The sequence below is a fragment of the Manacus candei genome, unplaced genomic scaffold (genome assembly GCF_025592945.1).
Source record: "Manacus candei isolate 608988 ecotype Guabito, Panama unplaced genomic scaffold, ASM2559294v1 h1tg000088l, whole genome shotgun sequence".
Classification (NCBI taxonomy): domain Eukaryota; kingdom Metazoa; phylum Chordata; class Aves; order Passeriformes; family Pipridae; genus Manacus; species Manacus candei.
In genome coordinates this window covers 9,465,193-9,481,546 of record NW_026138136.1, presented here as the reverse complement: position 1 = coordinate 9,481,546, position 16,354 = coordinate 9,465,193, and the positions used below count along the sequence as shown (strand labels likewise).

General features: G+C 39.3%; 1 protein-coding gene across 10 annotated transcripts in view; it reads left to right on the top strand.

Annotated features, from left to right (window-relative positions):
* FHOD3 (formin homology 2 domain containing 3) overlaps positions 1-16,354 on the top strand; it is a 385,259-nt gene that overhangs the window by 212,133 nt on the left and 156,772 nt on the right. For all 10 annotated transcript variants that reach the window (XM_051812625.1, XM_051812624.1, XM_051812622.1 and 7 more), the window contains one exon: positions 14,524-14,618. In XM_051812625.1, the coding sequence (XP_051668585.1) occupies positions 14,524-14,618 (95 nt within the window). The remainder of the gene's footprint in view (positions 1-14,523; positions 14,619-16,354) is intronic.

Genomic DNA, 16,354 nt, shown 5'->3' with positions numbered 1-16,354 from the left:
ATTATTCCATAGATACATAGACTTCTACACCAGTTGCGCACAGATGGTTTCGGTTCAGTTCACTTACTGGAGAAGTGTTGTGCAGAGGTGCCTGTGATACTTTGAGGACCGATTTGGGTCTGGAAGTATTTTAGCTGCTTCCATGTGGAACCTGATGCTCACAGACCAGACCTCAGCAACCTTGCTTCAACCTGTCTAACACAAGGAGCTGTAAAACACCCCTGTCTCCAAATTGTCTCTGCACTATCTTCTTCAGTGTGAGTGTTATCCTGATATCCTATATCCATACAGTCCTAGGTAACTCCCGCTAATGGGGTGCTGACCAACAATACAGTCACAGAAACATGCTTAGTTCATATGAGGATTACCAATAATTACCAATGTGGTCATTGAATTGTAGAGCAATCAGCAAAATGGAATAAAATCACCTAAAGATATTTTTTATAAATAAAATGTGGTTGTTCAACTGCATTTCTCATTTACATAGTTACTGATAAATAAGAAATGTAGGTGGTCAAACCTGAATAAATCCAGCACCTTCATCTTCCTATTCAGACTTTATATGATTGTCTTTCCCTGCCATCACACAAGTGACAACTGGTTGTCAATGACAGACCTGACATTTTTAGGTCAAATGAAGCTTATGCCCCCAAATATTTTTATTATTTTATTCTTGAATCTATTTTATTCTTATTATGATTTAATAAATTTTTGTAGATGTATTTTTGCCTGAGAATTTTAAGAAGGGGAAAAATAGGATCAGTGTGCATTCTGCTTAGCTATCCACCTATTAAGTCAGAGAGGAGAAAAGTCTGGGCATTACACTGACAATTTCACTATGTTTCTCTTTAAGAATTGTTGTAATAAGGTAGGATTCAGAATTCAAAGGAGTTCTCGCTATCACTGTGCTGAAGAGGAAAAAAAAGAAGAATAGAGGGATTAGAAGAGAATTACTGTTAATTTGGAAGGAATCTTTGCTCATTATCTGAGATGAATGAGCAGAGACACAAAACAGCATTTTCAATCAATATTTTGGAAGAGTGAGCTCTGTACTTAAAGGGATTTGTAATTATATCTCTTCCCTGCACCTTTCTCAGGTCCACTTCAAATGGGAGATATGAACTTGTGACTTAAGCACATTCTTTACTGTGAGGTTTGAAAGGAGATTGTATAACCCTAAATTTCACATAGCAGCAGACATACTTGAAACAAAAAGAAATAAAAAGCACATTTAATGAAGTGTTGTATTGGTTTGCTTTCTAGTGCTGACTTTGGCTTTGTTTAGCCAGTAGTTAAAGAATAGAGTCTTTCATTAATTTGTCTTAACAAGCATAAATTCAAGAGATGAAAGTGAATTCTTTATTGGCATGCACATTACTGTGGGGTGGAGTCCATCTGAAATGTTAGAGACAGGCTGAGCATGCTGAAGAGCGATAAATATCTGAAAAATGTATTAAGAATTTAGTTTTAATGTCTGTCACGGTGTAATTACAATGAAGAAAATTAGAAAAAAGTGTTGTTTTTAAGGCAGCTTAGTGAATTAAAAGTGACAGATGCATTTTTTTTCATAAAATCATTTGATGTTGGGATACATCCCTCAGTAGACAAAAGACACAGATCTTGATTCAATCAGCTTTTATTTTCAGGCTGTTTGATTTGATTCTTTTCTAGCCAACACGCAAGGAGTTTAAGGAGACTGGAACGCTGCAAGAAAGCCCTTCATCCAGTCTTGTCTTTGCTTTGAATGGACACGCTTTCTTCTCCCACTTTGCTTAAGAACTATTTTAATTTAGTTGCTGAATTTAAAGCATAGTGGGGTTTTATTTTTCCTACTGATTTCTGCTCTTAAGTCAGTCCTTCCTGAGGAGGGGAGGAAGCTTTTAATGTACTATTCATCGAGGATTTGGGATGGTTTGGAATCATCATTTTTTCATGGCTAGGCTCCGCGAATGAAGATTTGGGAAGGGCTCTACCCACATTTGTTACAAGCGCGCTGGTGGCTAAAAAGCTAATACGAGAGAGGCACGTCCGGTTGCAAAAGGCACAGCAGAAAGACTCCTTAGGTGGTGTATTCTGCAAGGCATGAATCTTTCTTCGTTGTCTTTTCTCCTCGAGAGTGATCCTGCGTGCTTTCTCAAAAGCATCAACAGCGTTATAGATGGTGTGTCTCCAGACATCCCGATCGGAGGCCAGAGTAGACCAACTCATACTTCACCAGTTGTTGTGTGATGGACTGAATTGCTGAGTCTTGAACTACATAGCTAGTACTGAAAAGAGTCTGAAAGTGTTCAGACTATTGATTCAGAATGGAGGTTTTATCTGTCAGAAGCATTTGACCATCAACGCTGAGTAGAGGACTTTGGACTTGGTATGTAGGCCTGTACGCTGTTTTCAGTGCTTCATAGAATCCTGTGATCACCTGTGTCTGCACATAATTGTGTTTTTTCAGCTAGATTGATCCACCACTTGTTCTGTATGTCATGGAGTTTCTGTTGGAGCTTGCTGCATGCAAGGCGAAAGGCTGCTTTTCTTACGTGACAGGATGGCAGTGCAAGGTGTGCTTGGTGGGCGGTTCTCTTCTTCCTCAACAATTCCTGGATCTCTTGATTGTTTTCATTGAACCAGTCCTTGTTCTTCTTGAGGGAGAACCCCAAGGATTCTTCAGAGGACTGCAAATGCTTTTTTTTATATGGTGCCAAAGTGTTTTAGGAGAGGTATCTGTAGAATCCATGGAGTGGTTTTTGAGCCTAGTTTGAAGATTAGCCTGGAATTTGTTTCTCACTGTGGCTGACTGGAGATTGTTAACTTGGAGTCTCCTTCTTGGGATACTGCCCCTTTTAGGTTTGAATTTAAGACTGAGGTTAAGTTTACAGCGCACCAGTCGATGGTCTGTTTGGCATTCTGTGCTGGGCATCACATGGGTGTGGTGGACATCGCGAACATCTCTCCGTCGCACCAAGACATAATCGATGAGGTGCCAATGTTTGGATCTGGGATGCATCCATGTTGTCTTCAGACTATTTTTCTGCTGAAAGATAGTGTTAGTGATGGTGAGCTGTTGTTCCGCACAGAATTCTAATAGAAGTCGACTATTATCGTTGCAGCTTCCAACACCATGCTTGCCTAACATTCCTTTCCAGGCTTCAAAATTCTTTCCTACTCTGGCATTGAAATCACCAAGGATAATGATCTTATCATCTGCAGGAACCTTTTGGGTAAGGTGGTGCAGGTCAGTGTAAAATATATCTTTTTCAGCAGGGTCAGCTTGGAGAGTTGGGGCATATATACTAAAGAGGACAATGTGTTGGTTGTTGTGTAGTGGAAGGCGTAGGGAGATAATGCGGTCAGAATGACCTGTCAGCAGATTTTCGAGTTTAGGAACAACAGAGTTTTTAATCATGAAACCGACTCCTGAGAGATGCTTTTCGGTTCTGGGCTTACCTGACCTAAGGAGTGTGTAACTGGCACCATGTTCTCTGTGTCTGCCTTCCTTGTGGAGACGAACTTCACTGAGAGCAGCAATGTTGATATTGAGATGTGACAGTTCATGGGCAAATTAGGGCAGAACGACACTCAGGTCGTTGCAAAAACATCCGCTATCTGCAGAATCGAGCATGGTTCTGATGTTCCAGCATGCTAGAGTTAATTTGGGTACACCTTTGGAGGCAGGTGTATATGCCTTTGTCTTTTGATCTTTGTGTGACTGCATTTGTAGATGTCGCTGCAGGGCTTTGCAGATGTGGGTAAGGCCTTCGAGCCTGCGCAATGGATGTTTTAGGTGAGACCCAGTGTGCGCGGAACTGAACCCACCCTTTAATCCTAAAGTTCATCTGCCAGGGCCGAGCGAGCTTGGACGGTGGCAGCGAGGTCCTCAGGACGTAGGTTTAATTAGAGTGACCTTCTCTTAGATGGATGGCCTTACAGGGCTAATCGAGCTCCATCTGCCCAGGTTTAGAGTTGTCCTTCTCCTCTGTGTGCTCCGGGGCTCCCCCTCTCATCTCCCATGAGGGCACAGTCCGTGCCGGCAAAGCTTCCTCTCTCTCTCTCCTTTCCACTCCCAGGGCTGGGCCTGAGCACCCGGGGCCGGGCTGCACCGCGTGCCCGAGTTCCGGGCCGGGGCTGCGCCGCACTGGTTTGGAATACAGTTAAGGAAAATGTGACTTTCTGTGCTCCTTTATAGAACTCTTTAAATCAGTTGGTTTAAGATGATAAAAGCATTGAAGAAAGCTTAAGTTTATATCTAAAAGTATAACTTTAAAATGCAGGGCTTCTTTATCGTTTTTTGCTGCTAACATTTCAAACACTACTCAAATGTCCCAGAATGATCTTAATACATCTGTGCTGTCTGTTCACTTTTTACATTCCTGTCTGTTAGGAAGAAGAATGCCAGTGCATCCCTTTATAGGAAGTTTTGGACTCGTCTAAAATCATGTAGCTGTTGTAACCTAAGCAACAAGTATTGAGAAATACTAAAAGTGATATCTACTTAAAGTGTTTTGTAGTGCTTCCTTAAATAGTCTTTCTTCTATTGTGTAATTTTTTCACACATGGTCCCTCATTTTGGAAGAAGAGGGAACAGTGTTTGGAATACATCGTCATGTGAAGGAACTATGTAAGAATTAAGAGAACAACTTTATATAGAAAGAGTATAGCTGGAGAAGTTTACTTGTATTTTTGTTCTCAGTGTATCTCTTCCATGGTATTCCCCAAGCACACCTTAAGTTAATGACTAGAATAAACAATATTTGAATTTAACTGAAAATTGGATGGCTTCCTAAGGGTCACTTTTGGCAGCACACTTTGTTTCCTGCAAAACCCTCTGTGAGAAGTGATGTCAAATACCAGTGGTAGAATTACTGTTTTTAGTGATTTTCATTCATCTTTTTTTTGTTGTTGTTCTTCAGGAATATAGTGTTAATCATTTTAGAGGTGCAGGCTTGTTGGGCAAATGCCACAATATATGAATTTTGTAGACTGGCTTTTGGCTTTTACCCAGCAGAATAACTTTATATGCCCATGAAAATCATTATGACTCTTTGTAAGCCTCTTGGCCAAACACTAATTTCAGTGTATTTAGTTACCATACCAGTTGCAGTGCTGTTATTCCAGGATGCCAGACTGAGACCATGTTTACCTGCCCAAGACTGCACCTTGGAGAGAAGTTGAGCTTAGAAAACATGAAACTGCTATCTTGGGAAATACTAGCACTCATGATCTGGTGGAAGGTATCCCTGTCCATGACAGGGAGATTGGAACTAGATGATCTTTAAGGTACCTTCCAGCCCAAGCCATTCTCTGATTCTATGCTAGCTACAACATGTTACTAACAAGAAATCACTGATCAATGCTGGGCTTTACAAAGACTGTGCTGATGTCTGTGGAGCGGAGCAATGTTTGAAGTTTCAACTGGCACAGAAGTATGTCTTTTTTTTCCTTCTATTCCTCTAATAAGAAGAATAATATGTAAGAATATATTCCTCTAGTATTCCTCTAATAAGTGGAATACAATAATATTCCTCTAATAAGAGGAATTATATGAATATATGGCTATTACATATTAGTATAGGAATATATTAATATATTCCTCTAATAAGAGGAATACACTAATGCTGGGAATTGTTGTGTTTCCTCTTTTTGCTTGCCTGAGAATCTTCCTTTTTATTTAGGAAGAATGTAAATATTATGTAAATATTTCTCAAGAGAAAGGGGGGAAAAAAGCTGACAGTAAGAATCTATCATTTGTTCACTTCAAAACCAACAAGTTTCATTCTGGAAGGTTTACTGTTGTACTGAGAAGAAATACTGTTGATGACTAAAAATGTCCAGGATATGAACACTTTTACCCTACCATATATCCTTTTTTGCTCTAATGTTAGTCCATTTGTTATATAGCCCAGTTGTGTCACACTTCTTTACTTTCCAGAGAGGGCAGGGACCTCAAGGCAGTGTGCTTTTTCCATACTCACTGTCAAAAGTGCCTGACTGCAATCAACAAAGATGTATATACTGATATATAATAGAAAAAAAAATTGTTCCATGTACTCCCTCGGGGTTTCTCTGCCCCAGGTGCAAAAAACCACAGAGTCTGACAATCAAAATAAGCTGGTTTTTTACTGTGTCTTGATTGGATTTTCTTCCGAACACTTCTGACTCTGTGGTGTTTCCTAGTCCAAATGCTGAGTTCATTCTCAAATCTTAGCTTTTTGGCATGTAAAGCAGATGCTGGAATTCCAAACTGATGTGCTGTATGTAACTGATAATGATTGATAAAAGACAGCTTGCACCTGCAGGACCTTTCTTTGTGCAGGGTAAATAGGTGTCTGAGGAGTTCAAGAAGGGGAGCTGCAGAAATTATCTTTTACATTCTGCAAAGGTTAGTTTGTGTTTCCCTCTTTGTACCTTCAAAGTCAGGATTAGTATTGTTTACACAGACAGAAGGCTTATGTTCATGATGATTAATGGAGAAGGAAAGGCCTTGAAATCCATCACATCTAGCACATTGCCAGACTAAATTAGTCAGCTCCCAAAAAGAAGGGCTAAAGTATCACTTCTTAACTTGGGAGTCTCACTGAATTTCCCTACTTTAATCCTAAATTGAAATTACTTTTTTTCTGACTTCTAGCTTAGTATGTAGTTTTTGTTTCTTGACTGTGGATTAATCTTTGGTTTATATTCAATTTAATTCAATTTGAATATTATGAAAGGGACTGCATATATGATTGGAGACAGTAAAGACAGAGCCAGACTTCAGTTGTACATAATAAAAGGACAAGAGGCCTGACATGGACACTAACTGAAACACAGGAATTTGATTTAAACTTAAAAACCAAGTAAAAAAACCTGTGAGCGTGTCTGAGCACTGGCACATATTGCTCAGAGAAGTTGTGCAGTTTCCACCTCTGGAGCTAAATTCAACACCCAGCTGGACAGAGTCATAAACAACCTGTTCTGGATTTCCCTGGTTTGAGCAAGGGATTGGACTAGGCAGTCTCCAGAGGTGCCAGCCCACCTCATCCAGCCCGATTCAATTTTACTGTTGTTGTAAAGCACTTGGATGCCTAAACATGATAAATCCATTATGAAAAGTTTAAAATTCAAAGATGAGTCTTTTCTGAAATAGATGAGAAGAGATGCTTAATCCTTAAACAGATCTTAATTTCTGCCCTAAACCCAAAACACGTCTCATTTGCTGCAACATCAGTACTCAGTACAAGAAAATTTGGCAATCTTGCCATCATGTCCTCCTCCCTCAGAATTTAAGTTCTGAGGCCCAGTGGGGAAGTCTCATCAGAAGATCGTTTAAAACTCTAAATCTCAATTGTTAGGAAAAACATGTAACTTCATACACACATCGAAAGAACATATTCAGTGTTACAGGCAATATTGATTCCATTAAGAAGCAGCTGCTTTAATTCAGCTCTATATATGCATGCATTATAATGTCGTCTTAATTAAGGGATAGTACCCATTCTCTTTTTACAAAGGAGTTTTGCTTCATGAAGCAGTGTGGGTGAATGGGCATCTTTGAAAGCCATCTAGTTAACCTTTTGCTTTCTTTTGTCTTTTTTCCCTTCTTCCACCTCCCTTCATTAATTCTTTCTTTTATCTTTTTTCTTTCTTTCCTTTTTTTTCATTATTCCGTGCTTCTAGTCAGCTTACAAAATAGCAGTTTAATACTGGGATAGACTTGCTCATTTATTAATAATGTATTTTAATTACATATTTCTTTTTCATGAGGAAATTTCTACCTATTGCTGTATAAGTTTTACCCAGCTTACTGTACATTGCTATGTTATTAATCTCGTAAAGCATACTTGAATATGGTGCATTTAAAGTGTGAATGCTGCAATATAAAATAATGATTAAAACAATTATGACTAATGCAAATCTTTATAATACTTAAAGTGCATATATGTAAGTCAGATTTCAGTTCATATAAAAAGCCTTTCATCAGTTTAACTGCTGACATAGTCAAGTGAGAGTCTATTCTTTCTTTGCACTTGAGTAAATTTTAAGAAATAAATACTGGAAGAGGAGCAATTCTGATGTGCTTCCTTGGCTTTGATGGGGCACTGCCACAGCTGTTGCACGGCAGGTAGAAAGGACCATTTTTTGGTGAAACGTGAACTGATTAAAGGTGCTGTATCCCCTTTGATTTTGCTGTGTGCTGTTTTTTAAAGGCAGAAACACCAGAGTAAAAGGGTGGTAGAGGAAACATGGAGATGAGAAAATTCCTCTGTAAAAGGTTTCTGCAGTCCTGGACTTGCCATGTATTTATCATACCATGGGGCAGGGCTGCATTTCTCTTCGCTTGAACCCTGGGGACACTGAGATCCATTTGGAAGCAGGCATTAGGGAAGGAGATGTGTGTGTGTGTGAGATTGAAGTGGTAACTGCAGCCCTTCTAGTTAGGGAACCTCAAATTAGGGAGATGTGAAGGCACTGACCATGCTGGTACCTTTCCCTGAAACAGAGCTAAGGAGGAGACCTGCTACTCCCCCTCTGCCCCAAAACCACAGTCACAACCTGCTTTGAAATTAGGCCAATAAATGCTCTGTGTTTCCTACGCCTGCTTTGTTGCCAGGGTGTTATCAACGTCCAGCTTCTGAGGACCAAAAATGTGTTCTTTGTGGATGACTTCTGAGATCAGTACCTGCAGCACAAATAACTGTAAATGTTATCGAGGCTTCAAAACTTTGACATGATTTCCCAGACTCTTGCTTGATGGAAACTCTACTCCAAGTCTGGAGCTGGCAGCCTGTTTCCCTTCATTTTCCTGTAGTAATCAGCAGTGAAAGCATTTCTTTTGCTAGCGGCCTCTGGGTCTCACCAAATCTAAAGTTATCATTAAACACGGACAATTAAGTGCAACAGAATAATAATAATAACACATCTAAAGGTCTTTCCATTGTGCCGGAAGTATCAGAGTTATAAATCTTCTCCGGTATTTCCTTTAGGCTTTTGTGGATGGTGGAAATTGTTGCAAGGCTGTGCCATTTAAGAACCCAGTGTTGAGCATGGAGTTACATCGCAGGGCCAAAGTGTGCTGCAGAAGGGTGTATTGATTGCACAGGAGAGTGGCATATCCAGCCTTCCTTTGTTTGACCTTGCCCAGTGTTGACCTCTGGATGGCAGCCTCCCCTAGTCTGGTATCCAGGGTAAAATTATGGTTGTCACTTCTTAAACTCATTTTTCGGCATTAGAAAACCAGATTATTTTTATTGTGTCTTTATAGATTTTCTGTTAAAGCAGATTGAGGGAATAATGAAGATTAAGTTTGATCTGGAAATGCACTGTCTCTGCAAAAGACTTGAACTTTACATAGCATTTCAAGTCTGAAACTAGCTTGCAGAAGCTTCTAAACTGCTTAAGACTAAAAGGTAGACTTTAAATAGTATTGGCTAGTATAAGAACTTCTGATGTACATTAGCAACATAATACATTTACATCTGTACAGAACTGCTTTGCAGCTTTGATTCATAACATTAGTTCTGCAATGTGGGGTTTTTTTGTGAGAAAGTTCAGTTCTTATTTAATACAAGTTCAGTACGTGGTTAATATGGGAGTTCTGAAAATTAGTTTCTTAGCATTTTTCAACCATGATGTGTATAATAATAGAAAGAACAAACAAGCAGAGGGTAAAAAGACAAGATTAAGAAAAGAGTTGGTATTTAAAGAAACTTTGATAAAAAACAAAATATTCATGCATTTGTGGCCAGGAACAAGATTATTTTTATCTTCCTGGATGACATTATAGATATCTTCAATAGGATTAAAGAAATGGGAATGGCTATATAAACAGCAGATTTTGCACTGAAGCTAAAACCAACCCATACAAATAGTAAGAGAGGAAAAAATAAAACCAACCCCCAAATGTACAAATTTGAGCTTGTTCTAGCCCTGTGGAATGAGTGTGAGTTATAAGGTTTGTCACAGTATTGCTTTGCCAGATCAGTTTCAGAAGTAGGGGAGTGTCCAGATAATTTGTTTTATCTGATGTCACCTCTCAGAAGCAAGGAGCTCTGCTGTGATTTTGTTAATTTTCAATTAGCTGGATGGTACAGAAGTTGTATTTAATAATGATTTATCATAAGGGAAAACACTCTATAATATCCTTGAATATTATGAGCTCCACTCTGAGGTATGCATGCAAGCACAGTGGGAATGTGCTACAAGCACAAGTAAAAGTTTCTAACATCCAGCATGTTGGGGCTGAGCTGAGTTGAAGATTTTGTGCTCAGGCCAGTCCCACTTGATAGCTAAGATCTTACCTCTCTCTAATGAGGAAACACAAAGAAAGAACTTTGAGGTATGGTTGTTTTTTTCGGAATTACCACCTAGTGCTTTGTAATAGTATATTAGGCAACTGTATTCGCTCCTTCCTGGGATCCCTCACTAGACATATATGGAATTTTTTCTCTTGATTGTGATGTTTATTTTGATGCAATATGCCTTCTTGGTGCCCAGGATAGCGAACACAAACTAGTAATCTGTTTTCAAATGAAGTGAATGCAATCACACAGACCTTTAACTTCTGATTGATGATGATAAGATTTTAGCTATCATTGAAAAGATGAGTTTTAGCAGCTGATTCTTCCCCATTAGTTTCATCACAGTTCTGTTTGTTGTGCACACCCACCTGTTGTTGTATGCAGCACATTAAATGCACCACAGCTGCTGGTTAAGAAGTGCCTGATGAACTTGGGCCAGAAGCTTCCTTGGGAGCTGAAACTTGTAGTAACAAGGTCTGCCTTTGGCCTGCTTCACCCTCTACCTTTGCTTATTCTGATGGAAACAAATACAATCGCAGGATGCATCCCTGCCATAATTCTTGACGTGATGCATGGGGGTTTGACTCTCAGGAAACTGTGAGAAAATAGTTTTTTTCTCATTCACCGATGTTGTTTTCTCTGAGCTATTCTTTTGTTAAAATGCAAAGCAAATAGAGCATACTGGAGAAGCAAGTGTGTGGGCAAGGAACAGCTTTGAAACTTTCACCACTCTGGGTGGGAAAACAGACTTTAATAGGTGATGTTCGTTTTAATGATGTTTTGTGCTAGAGCTTTTCGCCTTTGGTCCTGTTAACTTTATATAGGAAATATCCCAGGAGAGTATCGGTGCCAATACTGGCGTGTTTTTAGGGGCTTTCTTTAAACCTCATATTTCACAAAAATCTTTGAACTTTCTGGCTGGTCTATCCTGGTCTAGTCTAAGCCTTTCCTAAGAAATCCAACAATTTTCCTTGAAAATAGCTATGGGTAAAGTCACACACTACTTTCACATAAGATTAAGTATTTGACAAGCGTAGTGGGAACAAAGAAATTCCAAATTAAGTCTGCTCCATATTTAAACCCCACTCTCCCAGCCCCTTATTGCACAATAGCAAAGTTTCCTAATGCAAGTAGGTTGTTGATATACTTCCAAAAAGAATTTCAGTTAGCTGAGGGATGGGATTAAATGGATTAAATAGCCTCCTCATTTTTTGGGGAAAGGAAAAAAAAAAGTTTGATTAAAGGCACATACAAATGTGAATTTAAATTATTTTGGACTAGATTGGCCTTCCCAACTGCCTTGCAAATTAACCTACCCTTCCTTGACGGGGCCCTGCATGTTGACAGTGGGTGTGTGAGCATGCTGGGCATGTGGAGTGTGCACTTTTGCTGCAGCCATTTCGGCAGACTACGATCATGGGCTAGGAGGTGAGCTGTCAGTTGAGCAGAAAAGCTGCAAAGAATGTAAAACGGTGTAGAGTACTCTGTGGTCAGTCAGTCTCCATTTAGTGCTGAACTGTCGTGCCCTACTTAACCAGACCCGAGCCCTGGGAGGGCCCGAGGACCTCCAGCCCACCATCCTGCTCCTACACTGGTGTTTTTGGTGGTGTCTTCCATTTTGCCTCTGTGTTATGTGGTTACAGTGAAGGTATTAACCTTTTCTTTCTCAGCACAGACAGTTTATGTGGTATGAAAATCAACATCCTTTAGGTCTTCTTGTGGAATTCTTTTCCTAAGAATTTTTGGGGCATCAGCTTTGTACAAAGTACATGCAGATTCTCCCTATCTTACTCTATCTCATAATGAAAAGAGACTTCTCCTCAACCCTGCCTATCTTGTCTTTCATTTTTCTGACCCCTGAAGACAGGAAATAGCAGTATGAAGGTCCACACCAAAGTCTTGGCAGCAGCTGATAGCTTCATGTGTGGCAGATGATTACTGGTGATGTGACTTGTTTGTGGACAGCATGACTCCATAGCAAACCTGTTTTCATCTTGATCATTTCATGGCATCCTTTGTAATTCTTTGCCCTGTGAAACTTATTGGCCACTTGTTCAAGTAGAAGCTGTAGTGCTGTTTTTCTTGTGTTACTGATTTTTCATCAGTATCCTAAAAACCCATTATATTTCTGAAAAGATATAGGTACCACCATATACCTAGGGTAGCATCAATAACAAAACAAAACAAATAAAATAAAAATAAAGTGATGGGAGGGGTTGAAGGGAGCAAGGGGAGCAAGATTAGTGGTAGCAGATGAATATTTTCAGAAATCCCAACACATTTTTTTGGTTGTTTCTAAAGTCTACTAATTTGCCTTAACCTATTGCTATTATGAAGAGTCTCATCTAAGAGGCTGAAGACTACTGCGTGCCAGATCTCACTTAGGCATCCAGTCTAATTGGTCTTAAGTATAAGCAGTGGAGTTATTTTGTAATGTGTGCATGTTTTCCCTTTAAAAGCAGACTTCTTGCTGTCTTTGATTTCTACATTAGTTTGGAAAGCATGCGCCAAGAGTAAAATTTGTTTCACATTTGTTTCAGATTCAAATTAAATCCCTTCACCCCCCACCAAATAATTTGCAAGGGAAGAAAAAAAATGGTTTTGGTGACCTTATCATGACTGGATCTCATCCTGATCCAGTGCCAAATCTTTTTAGCATTGAAAGGAAGTAAAAACAAGAATTAAGAACTTTCTCTGATTACCGCTGGAATAGCAGCATTTCCTCTACCTGCAATGAAATACTTCAAAGCAGCCATTTATTCAGGCAACGTAATTTGTATCTCATTTTACTGACTGACTTACACCTTTTATTTTACCATAACACTTGGGCCTGTTTTGCTCCTACCTGGTTTTATTCACCTGAGAGACGCGTCTTCAGAGTGCTGTGAATGATTCCTTCCTGGAGAGGAGGAGCAGAGAGTGAGGGGCATACCCCAGTTGCAATGCAGCCTGCTGAAGGGATGTGTTACCTCTGTGCCGTAGCCCCCCCTTGCTGGCTTTTTCTCAATCCTCCTTGATCACGTAGTGTGACTTTGCTTCTCGTGTGATAGATTAGATAGAGAATATAAGTACCTAAAACTAATACGTCAGATTTTTAACTGTAAATCGACCAAATAGAGCAAAGAAAAAAGGAAGAGACAGTGCAAAAATGAATGTTAGCTGCTTAGCTGTACAGGTACTTAAGTGTCTTTGAAAATCTGCCCTGAGGGTAAACAATGCTGCACTATGCACAACCTGTGCAAAAGTTAGCAAACATTCAGAATGTGTTTGGGAGGTTAATCGTGTCATAACTTTCCTAACCCTGTGGGTTGGGTTTTTTCCTTTTTTTTTTTCCCCATTAAGCAGCATACTAGGGGCTCCTAAGGTTGTGCGTTAGGTAATTGAGTTGTTATGCCAATAGGCTGTGCTGAAAGGTGCTACATCAGTGATTTATTTTTCATCCCACTGTGCTTTTGATCCCCTGCTTTAAAGCAGATCTAACAGTGGAAACTTTTGAAGATCATAGATGAATTTTACTAATTCACTTTTTGTAATCCTTACAAAAAATGTCTGTCCTTATCAGTCAGAAAAGATTTAATAGCTGTTGTCTCTCGAAAGTCTCATATTATCAGGATTGCAAACTATGGAATTACTGTTACAAAGTATTTTAGTAGCATGTTGTGAAATTCTGCTGTAAATGCTTTAGAATAAATTAATAAAGATACTTCTTTGTTATAAACACACTTTGTTTTTTGTATTTTCTCGCTAAAATGTAAAACTCATTTTCCAGAGTGCACTGTGCAATGGTGAATATTTGATGTTTTTATTGGTGTTAATTGCCCAGCTTTAATTTCACATTATTGGAATTTGCTGAAACAGTCAACTGAAATATACTAATTCAAAACATTGTATGGTGCTGAAACAAATGGTAAAAGTCTTGGCTCACAATATATAAAGCATTATAGCTGATGGAACCATTGTGACACTAAGCAGTGTGTAGAGTACTGTTTGCAGATTTGGGGACCATAAAATGTGGCATCTTCTAGAATGGAACAGGTGGATGACATTCACACTTATATTACCCAGATTAAGTCAGTAAAGTTAGTGCAGTTTCCCAAGATTTTGTCCAGCACAATCTTGCCCAATATATCTTTCATTAGTTGAGCTTTCCACATCTCTGGAAAACCCTGCTTATAAAATATTGCCAGCAGTGCTTAGAATTAAAAAAATTGCTCACAAGTTCTGACTATATTTTCTCTTTTCTTTACAACAGCTTTGGGCCAGATAATGCTCTATGTCGATGGCATGAATGGAGTAATAAATCATAATGAAACTATCCAATGGCTGTACACGCTCATTGGGTCAAAGGTAAGGCACTCTCCAAAATTCTCATTTTATATGGTTCTGGTGTTCTTTAAATGCATTTTATTTGTATTATGTATGCTTTTGGGGTATAAATGGACTGCGTGTTAGGTTCTAAAATATTACATAACACTCTTCATGGAAACCAGGTCACACTGAGCTGTTACGTCTCTTCTACTGTTTTTATATTCATTTGTTGGCACATACTCTGCTCTTAAGAACAAAGATACCAAAGATGCCCTCATTACTCTCTGTGCTGCCATTGCACTTTACTGTGGAGAAGATTTTTTGGTCTCGTAGTTGCAGTTCCCAAGACATTCTTTGGAAGCACTTTTTGGGGTGTTTTTTTTCCCTTCTATACTATAAATTCAATTCATTTTCTACTCACCATTCTACACTGTTCAACTTTGCTGAGCACTGGGGTAGGACAATTCAGAGTGACTTCCTTCTTAGACTAGAATACGCTAGTCCAGTTAGAAGTTACCTACAACAATATCTAGTTCTAATGCCTGACCACTTTATGAAGGGCATTGTCCAAATGCCTCTTAGACACTGACAGGTTTGGGACATGGCCCACCTTTCTATTAAGCCTGTTCAAGTGTTTGACCACCCTCTTGGTAAAGAAATTACTCCTAATGTCAAGTTTTCTTGTACCTGAAGAGCCCTAGAAGGCAAAGTCTGGTACTTACCTACAGGGTATTCTTTGTTGGTCCCTATATATGAGACAAAAGCTGAAAGGCAGAATATATGCTGCTTGGGTTGGTCTTCTCCAATGGAATAGTGATTTATTTAGTGCACAATCCACCTTTAAGGCCATCTTTGCTAAAATTTGAAAAGGACGCAGAACACAGACGTGCCACCCTGAGGGGCCGTAGGGTAGGTAAATCACAAATTCACTGTTCTCCAGTCTGTTGGCTCTCCAGCTTTAGGAATTTTATTAAGGCCTGCCAGGGACTGCTGCTGCTCTTGACATGTAGACCTGTACATAGCTAGATCTGTATGACACAATAGCTGAAACACAGTATGGTAAAAACTCAAAAGTTGCTGTAATTGGTGGAGTTAAATCCATAGTTATAGTTACTAAGAGATTTCCAGGAATGTTTCCTCAAGTGTCTGAGTCACAGAAAGTTGCTGATGGATACTGTAGTGACATAGAAATGCTGCTGTTTTCCCCTTTTCCCCTGATAGCTTTCATAACTCAAGGAGAAAGAGCTTGATGTCCCAGGAGTCTTTTTTAACCATTGCAAATTTTTTTCTGCAATGTGCAAGCTTCACTGCTGCAGCAGATTATTAAGTCAAAGGACAGATGCTACAGTATTGAAAGAACTGATTTATCTTGGGTTGACATACCTATATTGGTAGATAAGTAACAGTAAGATAATTATGGTTATCAAATCCCAGGCTTGAAGGGCATGATTCATGACTAGGAGACGATGAGGAGAAACTTTTCCCCCATGTAAAATGTTCCGCTGTTGTCTGGGCATTATGCTGGGCTGTTTGTCCTCTTGAAACAGGGAATATTTGCCACACTTGGAAAAGCAGTGCAAGATGAGAGAGAAATGGTTTTCTTAGTATAGATCCTCATTTTCTGTGGAACAGATAAAAAAGCAAAAAAAAAGAAAAATACTTATGATTATTTTAGTTCTCTAATGCACGTAATGGGAGTGGGATGGAAGAGAAACATGACTGTATTGCTGCCTTGCATATTAAATTCTGTCTAGATTTTCTTACCCCGAATACTT